Raw genomic sequence first — 19,445 nt, forward strand, 5'->3', positions numbered from 1 at the left:
TTCCGCCAGATTATTGGGATCCCATCCAGCAGGCATGATCAGAGGCCCTTTAAAAGAGTGGGCCCTGCACGCAACTTCAGCAGACAAATACTTATCTTCCCCCAGTTCATGAATCACTCTGGGCCATAGGAGATAGGTGACTGGGCACCTAGAGGGTGACAGCAACGCACCTGCTCCACTGTCTAAAACTCAGACACCTTGGGAACTTTCAGTGGAAATTTAGGTGCCAAATGAGTTTGTCATAAACAGATAAGAAAAGTTAATAGCGCAGAAGTACTTTATATCTCTTTGACTGTAAAGGGTTAACAAGTTCAGTACGCCTGGCTGTCACCTGACCGGAGAACCAATCAGGAGGCAGGATACTTTCAAATCTTGAGAGAGGGAGTTTCTGGTGTGCTGTTAGTTTTGGTTGTTGTTCACTCTGGGGCTCAGGGGACCAGCGTGCAACCAGGTGTCTTTCCAATCTCCCTGATACAGGTTCTTAAGATTCCAAATAGAAGTACTGGTAGATGCGAGTTAGGCTTATGTTTGTTTTCTTTATTTGCAATGTTGCATTTGGCTGGAAGGAGTTTAATTGTATTTTGCTGGGAGGAGTCCAATTTGTATTTTTGCTGAAAGGATTTTTTAATTGTACTTGTATACTGAGGCTGGAGGCATTCCCAGTTCTATAGCTGAAAACCCTGTATCTTAATCCACTTAAATTTACAAAGATAAATTTTACTGTTTTCTCTCTTTAATTAAAGTTTCTTGTTTTAAGAACCTGATTGTTTTTTTCTGCTGAGACCCCAGGGGACTGGAGTCTAGATTCACCAGGGAATTAGTTGGGAGAAAGGAGGGAAGGGGAGAGAGAAGCTAATTTCTCTGCTGTTGTCAGATTACTTTCTCTTCAGGAAGACTGGAGGGGGAAAGAGAGGAGGGGGAAGGTGAATTTTCCCTCTCTGTTTAAAGATTCCAGGAGTTTGAATCACAGTGATCTTCCAGGTAACTCCGGAGGGGAAGGCCTGGGAGAGGCACACGGTGGGGGAAAGGGTTTACTTTCCCTGTGTTAAGATCCAGAGGGTCTGGGTCTTGGGGGTCCCCGGGCAAGGTTTTGGGGGGGACCAGAGTGTACCAGGCACTGGAATTCCTGGTTGGGGGCAGCGCTACAGGTTTTAAGCTGGTAATTGAGCTTAGAGGAATTCATGCTCGTACCCCATCTTTTGGACGCTGAGGTTCAGAGTGGGGAATTGTACCATGACAGAGTTTAAGCAGGGTTAGGTGGCAGCCATGCAGGAGTTTCACAGATCGAAGTAGTGCCATGCATGGAGGTTTAGGTACCTAAGCTACTTCCTGGATTGCACCCTGTGAGACTAATCTACTTCCTTCAGTTCAAGGGAAGTCAGTACAAACGAAGACATTACCTGGGAAGAAGGCAGAAATCAAATAAGTATTTTTTTCTATGACATAGAGCTGGCCTGGCAGGGTATCCACTGAAGGTATTTAAGGATCCCTGACTTACTCGTAGTGCTGTCTTTTTATCATGTCATTCCCCAAATGATCTCCTTTGGGAACAATGCTGTAATACTTGATAGACAGCATTTTTTTTTCAGGATTAGTAGTAGTGTTAAATAATTTACCTGACAGTAGGTCTTCTGAGTTACCGTATAATAAGGAGATTACTCAAGAAAAGAAACAACCACCCTGCCTGCCACATGCTTTCTGGAGTCATGATAGGCACAGGTTAAGTGATTCCAAACTAAATCAAGCTGAGATTTTCTTCCAGGTGCAATTGCTCTCATCACTAGGCGAGAGCTTTTTCTTATTCTGCCCACACATGTAATATCCAGAAATGCAGCCAGATAACAGCATTAGCAACTCGAGTTCCCACTTGCTGTATTAACAGCAACGAATCAGCACTTAAGGCACTAAACCTCAGTATGCTGGATCACTACACCTGCCCTGGCATGCTTCTAATCATGGGATTTACATAGCATGAGGCACATATAAACTGGTTTGGGGCAAGTGAAATTCCAGTTTCCATTTCCCTATAGCAACAGTTTTTTCTCCCAAAAAGTTTGATTCATCCCATCCTTATGCAGATTATTATTGTCTCTGAAGAGCTTGCACTGATTTTTGACCAACTGTGTTGAAAATGAGAGGTTTCAGATGTTATCACATTAATTTAATCTAGCTTTGGACAGGTTCTCTCCTGCAACCAACCTGTGCTGAGTGCAGAAGAGCAATGGGACATCTGGGAGCTGTTATGTTCCCTGATCCTGAGGGCTGGGTCAGCACTGGCCCCGATCCTGATGAGGTTTAGAGCAGCTGAGGAGGATCTGCAGATTCTATGCCAGTGGCGGATCGATGTAGTGGAGCCTTGCTGTAGCCCCTTGCACCCTGACTGGGGAGACCTGGGGTGGGGGGTGCATGTGGCATAGGAGCTGGCAACAGCAACTTTATGCCAGGTGGGAGTGTGACAGGTTCAGTCACGGAGACTCCCTTGAGGCTGTCACCTGACGTGCTTGAATTACCTCTGAGCCCATTTTCTCTGCCAGCTTGGGACTCCAGAACCCTGCCTTGTTGGGCCAGACACACTACCTGCTGCAACACAGACCCAGGTCTGGTCCACGTCCTCAGAGCTGCAGACTTTAACTGCTCAGAAAGTCACCTATCTCCAGCACCCTGACACCCAGCTCCCAATGGGATTCAAACCCCAAATAAATCCATTTTACTCTGTATAAAGCTCATACTGGGTAAACTCATAAATTATCCACCCTCTATAACATTGATAGAGAGATATGCACAGCTGTTTGCTCCCCCAGGTATTAATCACTTACTCTGGGTTAATTAATAAAAGTGATTTTTTAAGTATAAAAAGTAGAATTCAAGTGGTTTCAAGTAATAACAGACAGAACAAAGTAAATGACCAAGCAAAATAAAACAAAACACGTGAGTCTAAGCCTAATATATTTAAGAAACTGAATACAAGTAAAACTCACCCTCAGAGATGTTCCAATAAGCTTCTTTCACAGACTAGACTCCTTCCTAGCCTGGGTCTCATCCTTTCCCTTGGTACAGTTCTTGTTAATTCCAGCTCAGGTGGTAACTAGGGGATTTCCTATGACTGCAGCCCCCTTTGTTCTGTTTCAACCCTTTTTATAGCTTTGGCACAAGGCGGGAATCTTTTGTCTCTCTGGGTCCCCACTCCTCCTTCTAAATGGAAAATGACCAGGTTTAAGATGGATTCCAGTAGCAGGTGTCATGTCACATGTCCTGTGACACCCCAAGCCCATTCTTTCTCAGGGTCGGCTCTGTCTTTTCTACCACCCCAAGCGCAAAAAACAAACAAACAAAAAAAAACCTGCGTGGGTGCCGGAGCTGCAAAGGAGGGGAACAAACCTGCCGCTTGGCCAGAGCGGCGAAGGGGCGGGGGGAACAACCCTGCCAGCCATCTGAAACAGCAAAGGGAGGGGGCAGGAAAACTGCCGGCCTGTCGGAGCGACAAGGGAGAGGGGGGAGGCATGAAACAAACCTGCTGGCCGGTAGGAGCGACGAGGGGGAGGGGGGCGCGAAACAAACCTGCCGGGCAGAGCAGCAAAGGGGAGGCAAAACCTGCCGGCCGGTCAGAGCAATGAAGCAGGGGCAGGGGGGACAAGGGGGCAAAACAAACCTGCCGGCAGGAGCACCAAAGGAAGTCGGGGGGCGAAATCTGCCGGCCTGCCGGAGCAGCGAAGGGGCAGGAAACCTGCCGGCCGGAGCAGCAAAGAGAAGAAAAAACAAAAAAAGAAAAAGAAAAACAATCCCTGCGGGGTGGCAGGTGCAGGGGGACTCCCAGCCCTGCAGACCCCGGGCAGCGGAGTGCACACCCCAGCTAGCGGGCGGAGGAGAGAGAAGGGGGCTCCAGGGCTTCCTTGAGCAGGGCACTCGCCATGCAGCCCTGACCGCCGTGCTGCCTGCTGGGAGGGCTCCGCGCCGCTCCAGGGGGGCAGGCTGCTGTGCCAGGCTTGCTGCAGACCTGGCACCGCTCCCAGCAGCTCCCCTCCTCTGTGCTGCCGCCCCCTACAGGGCAGCAGGAGCAGCAAACCAAAAAGAAAAAACTTGCAGGGGCGGCGGAAGCAAGCAAAGCGAAAAAAAAAAAAAAAAAAAAAGGATTGGGCGGGGAGCTGCCCCTTGGAATCTGCCGCCCCAAGCACCAGCTTCCATGGCTGGCGCCTGGAGCCGGGCCTGTTCTTATTGGCCTGACTCACGCGAACACAGGAAGGCTTACAAGTAAACGGAGCCATTTAAAACCAATTGTTCTAGCTAATGGGAGCCATCAAGATTCTAAGCCACCATTAATGGCCCACACTTTGCATAATTACAATAGAAATTTAGAGTAATACTTCATATTTCTAGCTTCAGATACAAGAATGATACCTCCAAACAAACAGGATGATCACATTCAATAGATTATAAGCTTTGTAATGATACCTTACAAGAGACCTTTTGCATAAAGCATATTCCAGTTACATTATATTTACACTCATAAGCATATTTCCATAAACATGTGGAGTGCAACGTCACAGGGAGTTTCCCTACACCAAGCCAATTCCCTGCTGCCCTTTCACAGCTAGGTTCTGTCTCATTTGCACTGCCCGAAGGATCTCATTTAAGAATCTGATCCTGTATCATGTCAGGAGATAGATAGACCTAGTCTGTGCCATAAGGGCCAGACCCACAGCTCAATGAAATCGATGTGAAGACACCGAATGGCTTCAGCGGGACTTGGATCAGGCTTCACATAACCAGATATTGAAGATGGAAAAAGAGAGACGCAGTATGTCAGGTCCTATTGCTTTCCTAGGCCAAACAAGTAGCGTTTGAACAGAAACGGGGTAAGATGAACAGACACTCCCTACACAAACAGCTCTGCAGAGACGTTTACACCAAACAGCCACTATGCGGAGCATCTTCCAGTCCTGAGATATGCTTTGACCAAGATACGCCAAAAGTTCAGTGCTGCAGTAATAGTCAACTATCGTCACCCAAGAACCATTTAGAGACGAGTAATGAAAACTTCCAGGTGCTTAGCTCATGTTCATAGCAGTGTAAATGCAGATCGAAAGATAAAGCAAGCCTGCTTTTCCAATCATCCAATGATTTCCTACAAACCAAACACAACTGAAACCAGGCAGAGGCAGAATGAACTTCCACACAGCACTCAGGAATTTTGATTTTTTTTGGCATACATTTGCTTTGCATTTAGATATCAAGGTGATAGATGCCTATCTAATACCATAGAGAGGTTCCAGAGACAAAGAACCTTTATTTTAAAAACTGGTGAAGGTTGCTAAGTAACAACCTGTACTTACACATCCTCTACAAAACTCAAGCTATTTAAAGCAAGGCAAGGGGTAGTTAAGGAAATCATAAATCTTAACACTGCCCACATTATATATAAATCACATTCTTAGGGCTGGCTGAAAATTTTCTGTCAAAAACAGATTTTGACGGAAAACTGGATTTCTGACTAAACAAAATGTTTCAGAGAAAATATCTGTGCACCTGGGAAAATTTTGATTTTTTGTAATAAAAAGAAACCCCAAACCCCGGATATCAGATTATTTATTTATTGGCCCCAAACTGAAATATTCTGGACAACCCCTCTAATGGTTTAATTCTAAAATGCGGTCGTCGTGGTTCATATTCCCTGCCTCCTCAATTGGCCCCCAGCCGGACTACATCTCCCATGATACACCATGGCCAGGCAGCTGGTCTGACACATGGCCTCCCCATAGGGGAGACTGTGGTGCATCAGGGAGTTGTAGTCCGGCTGGGGAGTTCAGGCATTAGAGGACAACTCCGGTAGGATACGGTGCGGGCATTTCAGATTCAAACTAGTTCCGGGTTTGCTATTTTTCTGTAAACTCAGACTCTCCCCATGTGTAGCCCATAGAGCTAGTTTTGCAGCAGCGCAGGAAACCTCCCGCTTTCTATCCAGAAGGAAAATCTTTCCAGCCCAGCTGGCGTTACTGTTAAATAGGAAGTCGTGTATATTACACCACACCACTAAAACCGTGACTCTGTTTACCGGAGTGTTTTCAAGGGAAAACCGGTAAAGGCTGGCAACACACCGGCGCTGTATTGCTTCAGCTGCACCACTGTGGTGAAAGCAGTTCATGGGGCGGGGCGGGGGGCCTGGCCCCAAGCGGGACAGGGACTCCTGGGCCGCCCCCCGACTCATTGCAGCACTTTTAACCCTTGCGGGCCTAGCCCGCGCTGCACGCCAGGCGGCCGCAGGCGGGGCAGGGAGCGACACCGCCCCCGTAAGGGGCGGGTGTTGCCGGGACTCAGCGCGGCCTGGAGCGAGGAGGTGGCGGTGAGTGCCCGGCCCCGGGGCGGCTCCTGCCGGGACAGCCCGGCGCCCTAGGGGCTGCAAAGAGTCCTCGCTCCCCCGGGGGCTCGTTGCATGGGCTCCAGTGCCGCACCCCCCAGCGTGTGCAGGGCGGGAAAGGGGCGCTGCCTGCACCGCCCCGTGCAAGCTGCTCGCCGCAGGAGCGGCTCCACGCGCTGCGGAGAAGGCCCTTAGCAGCGAGCGTGGCCGGCCCAGCACTGCCCTAGCCCCCGGGCACCTCCGCAGCCAGGCCCTGTCCCCATCGCGGGCAGAGCCTTAGCAGCAGCTAGATACAGATTTCCTTTGCACTACAAAGCTCCACAGATTAAGCTCACCTTGCCCCGCTGTTTTCTTTACTGATGTCTGGTTTGGTCGAGACCTGGGCATCCTTACAGGAGTTAGTAACTGGCATTACTCCTAATGTCCTGGCTAAATTCCGCTGGCGATAATTTACCTTCTCCTTGACTTCCTTCTGCAGCTTCCATTAGCTACAGTAACATTCTTCATGCCCTGTCTGAACCCACTGTGGCATTAAACTGTCTTTGTTCCACTCCCAAGAGTGGGTGATGTGATTCCCAGGAGTATATGGGATTGAGCATCATCAGAATGCATGGCAGTTTAGGGCAGGAAATGTAGACTGCCATCTCCGAGGGTTCAGTCAATCAGTGGTACCAGCGCTCTTTACAGGGCGTGGTGTGTGCGCCAGTGAGTTCCCTGATGGCTGCTGAGTCCAGTGGGCTAGTGACAGTACCATCCACCAGTAGGGCACACCCACGCACGAGCAATGCTCTGAATCCAAGCAACTGATTCTTTCCTCCTCTGACACCAGTCATCACAAGGCTTGATCCAGTCCACCTCACAGTGCTTTGCTCCATCTACAAGCTGACTCCATCAACCAGAGCGGCACTCTGCATTCCTTTCCCAATCATCCACAGCGATTCCAAAGGATACTAAGTCCTCTTTGCAAGCATCCCAAAATCTGTGCAGCGGACTGCTTCTCTTTCTAGACCCTTCGCGAGCTCCAGAGTACAGCATGCTCTTCGGGATCCTGTAGTCCAGCACTCGCTTGACACGTCCAAGCCACCTAAGTCTTTTCTTACTAATGAATGTTCCCATGAATGACATACCAGCATGATTTAACACTTCCACATTTGTCACACTGTCTTCCCATCTTATTCAAAGAATTTTACACATGCATCTGATCCGAACTGGGGAGTATCAGCTTTCCTCTGCCCAACTCGTCTGAGAGGCCTATCTGGTAAGTGTTCTCAGAGAGCACTTACTGCATGAGCCCCTACACATGAGTTGACACAAAACAGGGAGGGAGAGGAGTGCCGTCTTCCAACACTTTTAGCCCAGAGGTTAGGGTACTCAGCTGGGATGTAGGAGACCCCCCGTTCAAATCTTCCCTCCATCTGAGTGAGAGAAGGAAGTTGACCACCTTTTAGGTGAATGCCGTAACCACCTAGCTAAGGGATAGTCTCATGTGAGACTCCTTCAGTCTCTTGTTGAAGCTGTTCCACAGTAGCTAAACAATGAGCAAATCAGTAGGATCCAAAACAGTATTTGGAATCTCCCTCATGTTGTTTAAAACAAGCCAAATTAGTTTGCGAGGACAAAACAGATGTTCTTTTCTCACTGAGGTTTCAAATAGACTTGTTCTCCTTTGCTCCATAGGTCAGAGAGATTTGATAGATGGATAATAAAATGGCGTTGGTTCCCTATGACTACAGTGCGGTCTGGGGATTGCAGAAGTTCCATAAATCTTCATCTGTGTATCATTTTGCCAACCACACAATCCAAATCAAACAAAACTGGAGGCAACTGGGTGTAGCAGCAGTCGTATGGGACGCAGTATGTATGATTAAAATAAAAATATTTCCATTTGTGCAAAACATGTTTGTTTCAAATCCAAACCCTAATAATACTGAGCATTTATGTGGTGCCTTTCATCAGTACCCCCCAAAACTCTTTACAAAGGAGGCCAGTACAATTATTCCCATTTTATAGACAGGTGAAATGACATGCCCATCAGCCTAGGAGAGCTGGCTGCAAATTTTCTGCATGAGTTTTTTCCCCCAATTGAAAAATACTCTTTTTTTTAAAGAAAATCTTTTCATGGTACATTGTCAGCATGATCAAAACTTTCCATTTTGCACAGTTTTCTGCAACATTTAAAAATTGATACTTTGATCTAAATGTTCAATATTTTTAGATTTTTGTTGTTGTTGGATTGCTAGTGTACTGGAAACTGTTTTCAGTAAGAAAATCCATTTTTTGGTAGATGAAAAATGTTGACAATTATTGCAATAGAAAGTTTAACATTTTGAAAAAAAACATGAAAGACTTTGTGGGAAATGAGGTCACTTTCAAGACTTATCACAAGGTTGTTTTCCCATTTTTTTTGACCAAGTCTTAATAATAATAAAATAATACTTAGTATTTGCATAGCTCTTTTAATCTTCAAAGCATGGGACAACCACTAATTCCCACACCACCTTGATGAGATAGTTAAGTAGCATCATGTAGTAGCTAGAAAATCTGAAGCACAGGAGTCATCAGTGGTCGAGCTTGTATTGGAATTTAGCTGTACCTGGGTCTCAGTCCTGTGCTTTGACTACTAAATCATGGCCCTCTCTCTGATCATAAATAATGAGTTTGGCAGTTTAACTGCTTGTATTAATTGGAGCGTATACGCTAGCACAGCTATCATTCCATTCCTAAGGATAAGTCCGATATTGATGAGACAGAATTTTCTATAGCAGGTGATCTTGCGAAGTCATGATTTGGGTATGGGAACTTGCTTACCAGTAGTTCACACTGGATTTAACTTGCACTTAAATAGAAGTGCTCTCAATCCATTATGCTCAACTGCTTGATCTTCACACACATTATGAAGAGCATGCCAAGCATGTACCAAGATTAAACCGAAAGGTTTTGGAAAGTTGTAAGAAATACAATAAAGGGCAATGGTGCATCTCAACAGTTCTGCAATTTTGCATTCATTTTTGCATCAAAATCCTGCTTTTCCTTTCTTAGTGCAACTATGTCTTTTTCTGCTTCCTTCTGTTGTGTTTTGGATTTAATGAAGAAACAGTCCCATGTCATTATTTTAACCTACTTTGCAGGATTGATAGTTTGGATATTCCTCTCTGCCTCCCATCAGCCTTTGTATAACATGGATGGCAAAGTATACCTGTAGACTTGAGGTGCTTGATTGTCCATACCTTTCTTGCAACCTTCTCTTCTGGTTTCAGTCAGAAATACTGTGGTCTGGCATCACTAAAATTATCCCCAAGTCTTAATTAGTGTTGTCTCTTGTTTCAGGCTGTAGTCCTGTGTACTTATCTGGAGATGGGAAGTATTGATCTGCAAGGGCGCTCAGTGATTGAACTAGGAGCAGGAACTGGATTGCTGGGAATAGTGGCCACATTATTGGGTAAGTTTTTCTTTAAGAAATTGGTGCAGCCGTAAAATTCACACACTAGGTGACAGGGCTGTGATAACAGCCAAGCTATGTGAGGGTTACTGTGATGTTTCCTCTGGGGCTTATCTTCTTTATCAGGCTTTAGAGCTTCCTGGATTATTTATTGTGGTGATGGTGCTACACCAGGCTTCTTCATAGTAGAACCCCCTTAAGGCTGCCTGCTGTTTCCATGGCGGTGAGGTCAATGGCATCCCCTTCTTTTCTGTAGCTATTCTCCCCCAGGGAATAAATGCTGTGTTTATGTCCTTCACCTTTATTAATACCTCACTTTTTGTGTAGAGAGCTCCATCGACAGATAGCAAAGCACTTTACAAAGATGCATAAACATTATTAACCCTATTTTGCAGGCAGGGAAACTGAGGCACAGAGCAATTAAGCAACTTGCCCAAGTTCTGTCAATCACTCAGTGGCAGGGCCAGGAACAGAACTCAAGTCTCCTGAACTAGTCTGATGTCCCATCCACGGTGCTGCGCTGTCTCCCCTTTGCAATGGGTGTGTTTAGTGAGTCATGGCATTGTTAGACCAACGGTGGGGCCAGTCATAAGTCTGGTATCTTACAGCCCTAGCTTTGCTTCCTGCTGTATTCGCTCATTGTTTCAGAGTTTCATTAGACACCCTACCGGTAGCACAGACTAAGAGTAAAGGTAGCACTGGACTCCTTTGCCTGACCACCGACAACTTTTGACAGAGGCTCAATTCCACTAACATGAACTAATATTAGTTCTATTTTCCATTTGAAAAGCAGCCGGTATTTGATCATTTTAAAACTAGCGCCTTCTTATCTGGGAAACTCACTCGTTCTAATTGTAATTTCTTTTCTGCACTGTGTGTGTTAACAATACATTATCTCCCCACGCCCCGCGGGGGGCATGGATCAGCATTCACGTCGCATGCCCCCTCAGTACCCAGTCCAAGCCGGGGAAGCTAATGATACAGCCAGTGGACCAAATTCAGGGATGAATCCTGGTCATGTGCCACCTGAGGCATGTTGCATATATGCTAAGAAGACTCCCTCCATCTTACTTTTTTTTTTTTTCTTACCTTCACTGTAGCCATAGGATTTGATCCTGCAATTGGATCTGTGTAGGTGGACTTGATTGGAGTCCTAGGTGGGGATTTTCAAAAGCATTCAGTTTAGCCTAGTTCTGTACCCAGTGTAGTCAATGAGAGTTTTACCATTGGCTTCATTAGGCCAATGAGTTCTTTTGCTAATTTACATCAGTGTAGAAGTGGCGGGGGAGTGGTCTGACTCTGATCCCACTGAAGTCAGTGGAGGTATGACAGTTTACCCCGGCGGAGGATCTGCTCCAGTGTCAACTCTTAAATTTTAAGTCATCTTTAACATGTGTTAACTAGCACAATTCTATAATCTAGTGCAGACTGCACATAAGTTCGTGTACTGCCTAAACTTTCCATGCTGATCATATCTCATTGAACTAAAATAGTGTAGATGTCCCTTTAGTCATAAATTCTAGCCACTGTGACAGACTTCCTTTTAAAATGGAAATGAAAGGAAGGAACTCAAATGTGAAGTTGCAGGACTACTAACTGCCATCTGTAACCTATCATTTAAATCAGCTTCTGTACCAAATGGCTGGAGGATAGCTAATGTGATGCCAGTTTTTCAAAAGGGCTCCAGAGCTGACCCTGGCAACTACAGGCCAGTAAGCCTTATTTCAGTACTGGGCAAATTGGTTGAAAATATCATAAAGAACAAGATTGTCAGATGCATAGATGAACATATTTTGTTGGGAAATAGTCAACATGTTTTTTGTAAAGGGAAATCATGCCTCACCAGTCTACTAGCATTCTTTGAGGGGGTCAACAAGCATGTGGACGAAGGAGATCCAGCGGATATAGTGTATTTAGATTTTCAGAAAACCTTTGACAAGGTCCCTCACCAAAGGCTCTTAAGCAAAATAAGCAGTCATGGGATAAGAGGGAAGGTTCTCTCATGGGTTGATGACTCATTAAAAGAAAAGAAACGGGGTAGGAATAAATGGTCAGTTTTCAGAAAGGGGAGAGGTAAATAGTGGTGTCCCCCAGCGGTCTGTACTGGAACCAGTCCTATTTAGCATATGCATAAAAAATCTGGAAAAAGGGATAAACAGGTGGCAAAATTTGCAGATGATACAAAACTACTCAAGGTAGTTAAGTCCCTGGCAGACTGTGAAGAGCTACAAAAGGATCTCAAAACTGGCAGATGAAATTTAATATTGATAAATGCAAAGTAATGCACCCTGGAAAACATAATCCTAACTATAGATATACAGTGACGGGGTCTAAATTAACTGTTGCCATTCAAGAAAGAGATCTGGAAGACATTGTGGATAGTTCTCTGAAATCATCCACTCAATGTGCAGCGGCAGTCAAAAAAGCAAACAGAATGTTGGGAATCATCAAGAAAGGGTTAGATAATAAGACAGAAAATATCATATTGCCTCTATATAAATCCATGGTACGCCCACATCTTGAATACCGTGTGCCGATGTGGTCGCCCCATCTCAAAAAAGAGATATTGCAATTGGAAAAGGTCCAGAAAAGGGCAATAAAAAGGATTAGGGGTATGGAACGGCTGCCATGTGAGGAGAGATTAATAAGACTGGGACTTTTCAGCTTGGAAAAGAGGCTACTAAAGGGGGATATGATAGAGGTCTATAAAATCATGAATGGTGTGGAGGAAGTGTTATTTACTCCTCATAGTACAAGAGCAAGGGGCCACCAACTGAAATTAATAGGCAGCAGGTTTAAAACAAACACAAGACAGTATTTTTTCATGCAACACACTGTCAACGTCTGGAACTCCTTGCCAGATGGTGTTGTGAAGGCCAGAACTATAACAGGGTTGAAAAGGGAGCTAGATATATTCATGGAAGATAGCCATTGATCGACCTATTAGTCAGGATGGGCAAGGGTGGTGTCTCTAGTCTCTGTTTGCCAGAAGTTGGGATTGAGTGACAGGTTATCATCAAGTGATCCATGCCCTACCTCTTCATTCCCTTTGTGGCACCTGCCATTGGCCACTGTCAGAGGACAGGATACTGAGTTTGATGGACCTTTGGTCTGACCCAGTATGGCCATTCTTATGTTCTTATGTTTAAAAAAAAATCAAATATTTATTAAACTATAAGAACATCAGAATGACTGTACTGGGCCAGACCAATGGCCCATCTAGCACAGTAACCTGTCTTCCGACAGTGGCCAATGGCAGGTGCTTCTGAGACAATGAACAGAACAGGGAGTTATCAAATGATCCACCCCTGTTGTCCACTCCCAGCTTCTGGCAAACAGATGCTAGGGGCACCCAGAGCATAGAGTTGAGTCCTTGACCGTCTTGGCTAATAGTCATTGATGGACCTATCCTCCAGGAACTTATCTAATTTTCTTTTGAACCCCATTATAGTTTAAAACTATGCCCCAATTCAAATGAAATATCGCAACCTTTAACTTAAACATCCATTGAGTAAAATAGCTGTGGCTAAGGCTCTTTGTTACCCATCTGCTCTGTCTGGGTCCCTAGGGGTAATCTGATGCTACACCAGGGCAAAAATCAGATGAGACTTTTTTATAATAACCTCCCACCATTTATTCTGTCATTTCCTAGTAGAAAGACAGAAAGCAATTGGCTCCGTCTTTCTAAAAAGAAATACAGTCATTCCAAAAACAATTTTGATCTGATAGTACTATTTTTACCATTAAACTAAATATTCCAAGTGTCAATTGATTTAAAATCAAACAGCTCAGTAAATATTTCCATTGTTATTCAGTAATTTTGTTAACTCTTAATGGGAACTAGAGGTTGCTTCCCTTAAAGCATTGTATTCCAAAAGCTGTATCAGTGGACATCAGTTATTTGTCTTGAGACTTACATGCCTTGTGCCACACAGGTGCTCATGTCACCATCACAGACAGGGAAGCCACACTGGAATTTCTCGAGTCAAACGTTCAGGCTAACTTACCTCCCGACCTCCAGCCGAGAGCTGTGGTAAAGGAACTGACGTGGGGAAGAAACTTGGGGAACTTCTCGCCAGGAAAGTTTGACTTTATCCTGGGCGCAGACATCATTTATCTGGAAGACACCTTTGCAGATCTGCTTCAGACACTGGAGCACTTGTGCTCAGAACATACTGTTATTCTGTTATCGTGTCGGATTCGCTATGAACGGGATCAGAATTTCCTGGGGATGCTGAAGGGACGATTTTCGGTACGTGAGGTCCACTACGATCCTAGTAAGGATGTACGTGTATTCAAAGCACAGAAGAGCATTCACAAGGAAGACTTTTGACTGCATTTGTTTTCTCTATTATCAAACACTACTGAAGGTTTGCTGCTGTTATTTCTACTGCATATACTGTACTTGTACTGATTAGCTTAATTTCAAAAGGATCCATCTAGCCACTTATGCCACATCTGTCGCCATGGTATTTGAGCCCATTTGAAGTTTGTGTGCTCCGCCCCTCTCATGTATAAGACTCATTGTCAACATTCTCATTATCACTGAGTGAGTTTAGAAAAGGTCATTTTTAGAACTGGTTTAAACTTTTTCAGCCAAGAGACTCCGTGTGAAAAATAGGGTTTGACTGAAAACAGTTGTTTTGCAGGAATATATCATTTCATGAAGGTTGTTCCATTGTTTGACAGAAAATTACAAACAATTTTCTTGTTTCAAAATGAACATTTCCTTTTAGTTCTTGTAAGTTGAAAATTTTTCAAAATATCAGATTTTGGGGTTTTCCTCCTCTTTTCTCCCCATTTTTGCCACCGAATAGAATAGAATGATGTTGAGGGTTTTTCCTTTCACTTCTATTTCCCCCCTCATTGTGTCTCTCTTTCCTTCCTGTAATTTTTCAAAGCTCCCTCATCTTTGAAATATTCAAGTGGAAAAATGTAAACTAAATGGGGTAGAGTCAAGTAACTGTCCCAGGACACTCTATTGTGGCCTAGGACAACCCTATAGGCACCCTGCCTCAGTTTGCCTCTGAGTTCTGCCAAAATAATTCAGTCATAAGCAAAGTCTTTAAACAATATTCCTCTTCTCCTGGAGTCTGATTTGTTCAATATAATTCAACTCCCACAGAGCTTCCTTTCTACTCTTCTTCAGATTTAGGGTCTGAGTCCTCCTTGCGACTGTGGCTTTAAAGTTTGGCCTCCCCAGCCTGTAACTTACCTCACAAGTCTGGGATCTCAGAGTCCTCCATCCTGGGGCTGTGTGCTGGTTGACTTCTTTATCCAGCAACTCCTTAGTGTCCCTCAGGCCTCTCCCTTATATACTCCTAGGCTTGGCCTGACTTAGTCACATGACCAAAATCATTTTCTCACCTGGGAGGCAAGTTAGGCTTGTCACCGGAGAACTGAGGCCCATCTCTCCTTAAAGGGCCAGCTGCAGCTATGCCATTGTAGTGCCATAATGTGGACGCTTCCTACATCAACAGAAAGTGGTAGCTAGGTCCTATGGGGTGGAGCGTTTGCCTCCCTCTTATCCCTGCTCTCCCCAAACTATAGGGTGCCAGCATGAGCCCTGGTCCTCCCACTCCCACCAGGTTCCTAGGGAGGGTGTGTGGTGTCCCTTCTGATGACCTAGCTGCATCTGCTCCGGGAGGTAGACTGACCTAACTGTGGTGCTCCGGGCATGAAATTTTTCACAACCCTGAGTGATGTAGCTAGATCAGTCTAATTGTTCAGTGTAGACCGGGACTAAGAAAAAGGAAAAAAAGTGTCCAAAAATCTGAAGCCTTGGACACCGTTCATTTTATTGCACTCAGCAGCAAAAAAGAAAAATTGAGGGGAAAACAAACAAGAGTTTGAACGTTTTCAAAAAACATTTCATGAACATTTTAAAAAAATTCTGCAAAACTGAAACAAATTTTCTTTTTTTCTCACCAGCTGTAGGAACTGTGACACTGAAGACCTGTCAATAGCAAGATATGCCAAATAGCAGGGTGATTTTAGAGCAAGAAATTTTAGGATTCACACAGAGAGTGAACATTCCTTGGTGCACCCATGTGTGTGTGTGTACACATGCACAAAAAGAAGGGATATTGTGAGATCAAGACAAATGGATTTTTAAAGACACAGTCAGCCTTTGGGTCTCAAAGCGTAGTTACAGCATAGTATTCCAAGCATCACCACCTCAGTTACATTATTGCCATGAAACTGCTTCTATTATTCTGACCTGATAAGTCTTCAAATAGGTTAAGGACTCTCATAAAGAGGATGGTGATGAATTGTTCTCCATGTCTGCTGAAGGTAGGACAGGAAGTAAAGGGCTTAATCTGCAGCAAAGGAGATTTAGGTTAGAGACTAGGAAAAACTTCCCAGCTATCAGGGTGGTTGAGCTCTGGAATAGACTTCCAAGGGAGGTTGTGGAATCCACATAATTGGAGGTTTTTAACAACAGGTTGGACAAACACCTGTCAGGAATAGTCTAGATTTACTTGGTCCTGTCTCAATTCATAGAACTGAACTAGATGCCTCTTGAGGTCTCTTCCAAGCCCTACATTTCTGTAATTTTATGATTCTCTACCCTAACTTGTTTATGTGGTTAAATCATCTATTTTGACTACTATCCTTGAGAATTGCTGTTTCTGGGTGGGGTTTTGTTTTTTTGTCAACAGACCTCTCAGAGTCGGGTTATCATGTTTATAATTTGTAATACAGCTGAGGGTCACCCCATCCAAAACCACCAACCAAGATCTAGTCATGGTCCATCACAGAGATGGTCTAATTTACCCGGCAGGAGAGAGCCAAGATAATACAACGGGTTCTCAAAAAATAAATAAAAGGGATTTTACTTAAATTGGAACAAATGGAACTGGATTCCACCTACCCCCAATAACATTAAATAGATGAAGAATGTATATAATAAAAACATTTATAACCGGGCGGTGTGTATGTATATATATACATAACTTACTACTAAGTGTACTTAACTCAGTATAATCCGCTAAATAAAGAAATAGATCTATCTCTGTATACACAGGCTATTATCTTATAGGTGGTTGTTTTATTATGTGAGTTCAAGGTTCCCCTTTCCCCAGATAACTCACTGGGTCCTATCTAATGCTCAAGGCAGTCTTTGAGCCCTAAGTGGCTCTCCTGACTTCCTGAAGGGATAGACTTGACTTCAGTGGTGCTCGTTTGGAGGGGTGGACATTAGCCCAGACCCATGGGATCGGAAGAATCTTTGCTTCTCCCATTCCAGTTCTCTGGCACCACATGTATTAATGATAGGAGACAACCAGAACTGAGAATCAGGAACTGGCCATCAAACATGGACTGACCTGACCAGCCAGCTTTAAACTAAAAGAACCTTCTTCTGTCCGTCTGTCTGCCCCGCTTAATTTCAGTCACTGCACTTACTTTCGGTTTCTCTCAGTCCATTTCCCTCTGTCTCTCTGGCTGCCCTCTCCCCACACCCTATTTCTCTGCATTTACTCCCAGACTCACTCTCTCTGACTGCCCACTGCCTGCCTCCGTCCCTCCACTGCCTTCCTCTTCTCCTCCAACTGTCACTTCTCTGCCCTCTGAGACTAGGGGCTACCTCGTCTTCATAGCAAACTGACAATACATTCACCCTGAACACACCCTAAATCATCTATCCCCACACAAGGTCGAGTCCGTTTACCATTTGTTTTGTTTCCAGCACATCTTACTTTTCCCTAACAGCAACTACTATCATCCTTTGTCTTGTGGTAGTTCCTGGAAACTCCAGGCAAGAGCAGGGTCCCATTGTACTACGCACTATGGAGACGCACAGAAAGAAGCAGTCAGAGCTCCAATGAGCTTACAATCCAGTGCCGCGGCCTTCCAAAGACTTATGCACATGTGTAATGTTAACCAATGAATGAACAAACAAGTTACCAAGTTAAAACAGAATTTGATTAGAAAAAGGAAGGGGATGGGGGAGAAAATAAACAGAAAGTAAAATCAGGAAAAGATGACATGAAAATGAAGACGAGAGTAAAGGAGGAAAAATACGGGCGAGAAAGCAAAAGTATTCAAATATCAAAGGGCAAGCACCAAGATCTCCAAATGTATTTGTAAAGCATAAAAAATACACAGTTTCTTACTCGAAATACTTTTGTCTATTTTATGCTCAATTTATAAAGGCCCCAGTTCACAAAAGAATTTTCAGCATGTGCTTAAGTCCCAATCAAGCCTGTGCTAAGCTGTTTTTCCTGGGTCCATTTCCACCAGCTGAACTGGGGCCATAGTTCTTATTTCTCGGCATTGAAGATTACTCAGAAGTGATCTGTTAAGAATGTTAATTTTAAGCAATGAACGAGGACGTGACCTGAAATGCACTAGTCTGTGGATCTGTTCTTAGGAATATTTTCTTGTAATTCACACGTCACAAGGCATCACTAAAGCTGTAGACATATTGCTCAAAGAAAACCAGCATAATAAAAACAAATATTAATTCCGGTTAGGTGATGGGAAAACTGCATCTTCAATAAAAACACCACACCTCTAAATCATAAGCCATAATTTAACAGCAAATAAAGCTCATTCTGTAAGTCAGCTTGTGGGTCAGCTGAGCAGTGTTAAGAAAACTGTAGAACATTCACATTCTCTTCCCAGGTGCATGGCTAGCCTCCAGATTCTGGCTTTCAATTACCTCCCAATTAGCCTAATTTCCAGTGCTGTCTACCCTTATTCCTCTCACACCCTTGATCTGTCATCACTGTACATTTAGGGCTTGATCCTGCAAAGAGCTTTGAACTAGGGTTGTCGATTAATTGCAGTTAACTCACACGATTAACTCAAAAAAATTAATCGCAGTTAAAATTAATTGGGATTAATTGCACTTTTAATTGCATTATTAAACAATAGAATACCAATTGAAATGTGTTAAATATTTTTGGAAGTTTTTCTACATTTTCAAATATATTGATTTTATTTACAACACAACACAATGTATACAGTGCTCACTTGAATTATTTTTTATTACAAATATTTGCACTGCAAAAGTGATATCACCTCATATAAGTACTGTAGTACAATCTCTTTATCCTGAAAGTGCAACTTACAAATGTAGATTTTTTTTGTTCCATAACTGCACTTAAAAATAAAACAATGTAAAACTTTAGAGCCTACAAGTCCACTCAGTCCTACTTCTTGTTCAACCAATCACTCAGACAAATATGTTTTTTTACATTTGCAAGAGACAATGCTGTCCACTTCTTGTTTACAATGTTACCTGAAAGTGAGAATAGGCATTCACATGGACTTTTGTAGCCAGCATTGCAAGGTATTTATGTGCCAGATATTAAACTGATAAGAACAGATTTAACTTAGATAATGTTTTCACCCCTCTTAGCCTTGTATGCCCCTTCATGCTGCAGCCACCATTCCAGAGGACATGCTTCCATGCTGATGGCGCTCGTTTAAAAGAATGCTTTAATTAAGTTTGTGACTGAACTTCTTGGGGAAGAATTGTATGTCTCCTGCTCTATTTTACCTGCATTCTGCCATATATTTCATATTATAGCAATCTCAGATAATAACCCAGCCCATGTTGTTCGTTTTAAGAACATTTTCACAGCAGATTTGACAAAACGCAAAGAAGGTACCAATGTGAGATTTCTAAAGGTAGATACAGCACTC

At 43.9% G+C, this 19,445-nt stretch overlaps 1 protein-coding gene across 3 annotated transcripts; it reads left to right on the forward strand.

Annotated features, from left to right (window-relative positions):
* The first annotated feature begins 6,050 nt into the window (after positions 1-6,050).
* METTL21A (methyltransferase 21A, HSPA lysine) lies at positions 6,051-16,721 on the forward strand. Of its 3 annotated transcripts, none has more exons than XM_032765108.2 (5): positions 6,051-6,337; positions 8,030-8,206; positions 9,680-9,791; positions 13,727-14,161; positions 15,723-16,721. In XM_032765108.2, the coding sequence occupies exons 2-4, from the start codon at positions 8,048-8,050 to the stop codon at positions 14,122-14,124; spliced, it is 669 nt and encodes a 222-aa protein (XP_032620999.1). In that variant the 5' UTR covers positions 6,051-6,337; positions 8,030-8,047; the 3' UTR covers positions 14,125-14,161; positions 15,723-16,721. The 3 variants fall into 3 exon arrangements, with proteins under 3 accessions (XP_032620999.1, XP_032621001.1, XP_032621000.1); XM_032765110.2 differs by having other exon boundaries at positions 13,727-14,043; XM_032765109.2 differs by lacking the exon at positions 6,051-6,337 and adding an exon at positions 6,537-7,610.
* The last annotated feature ends 2,724 nt before the right edge of the window (positions 16,722-19,445 follow it).

The sequence above is a fragment of the Chelonoidis abingdonii genome, chromosome 10, assembly GCF_003597395.2.
Source record: "Chelonoidis abingdonii isolate Lonesome George chromosome 10, CheloAbing_2.0, whole genome shotgun sequence".
Lineage (NCBI taxonomy): Eukaryota > Metazoa > Chordata > Testudines > Testudinidae > Chelonoidis > Chelonoidis abingdonii.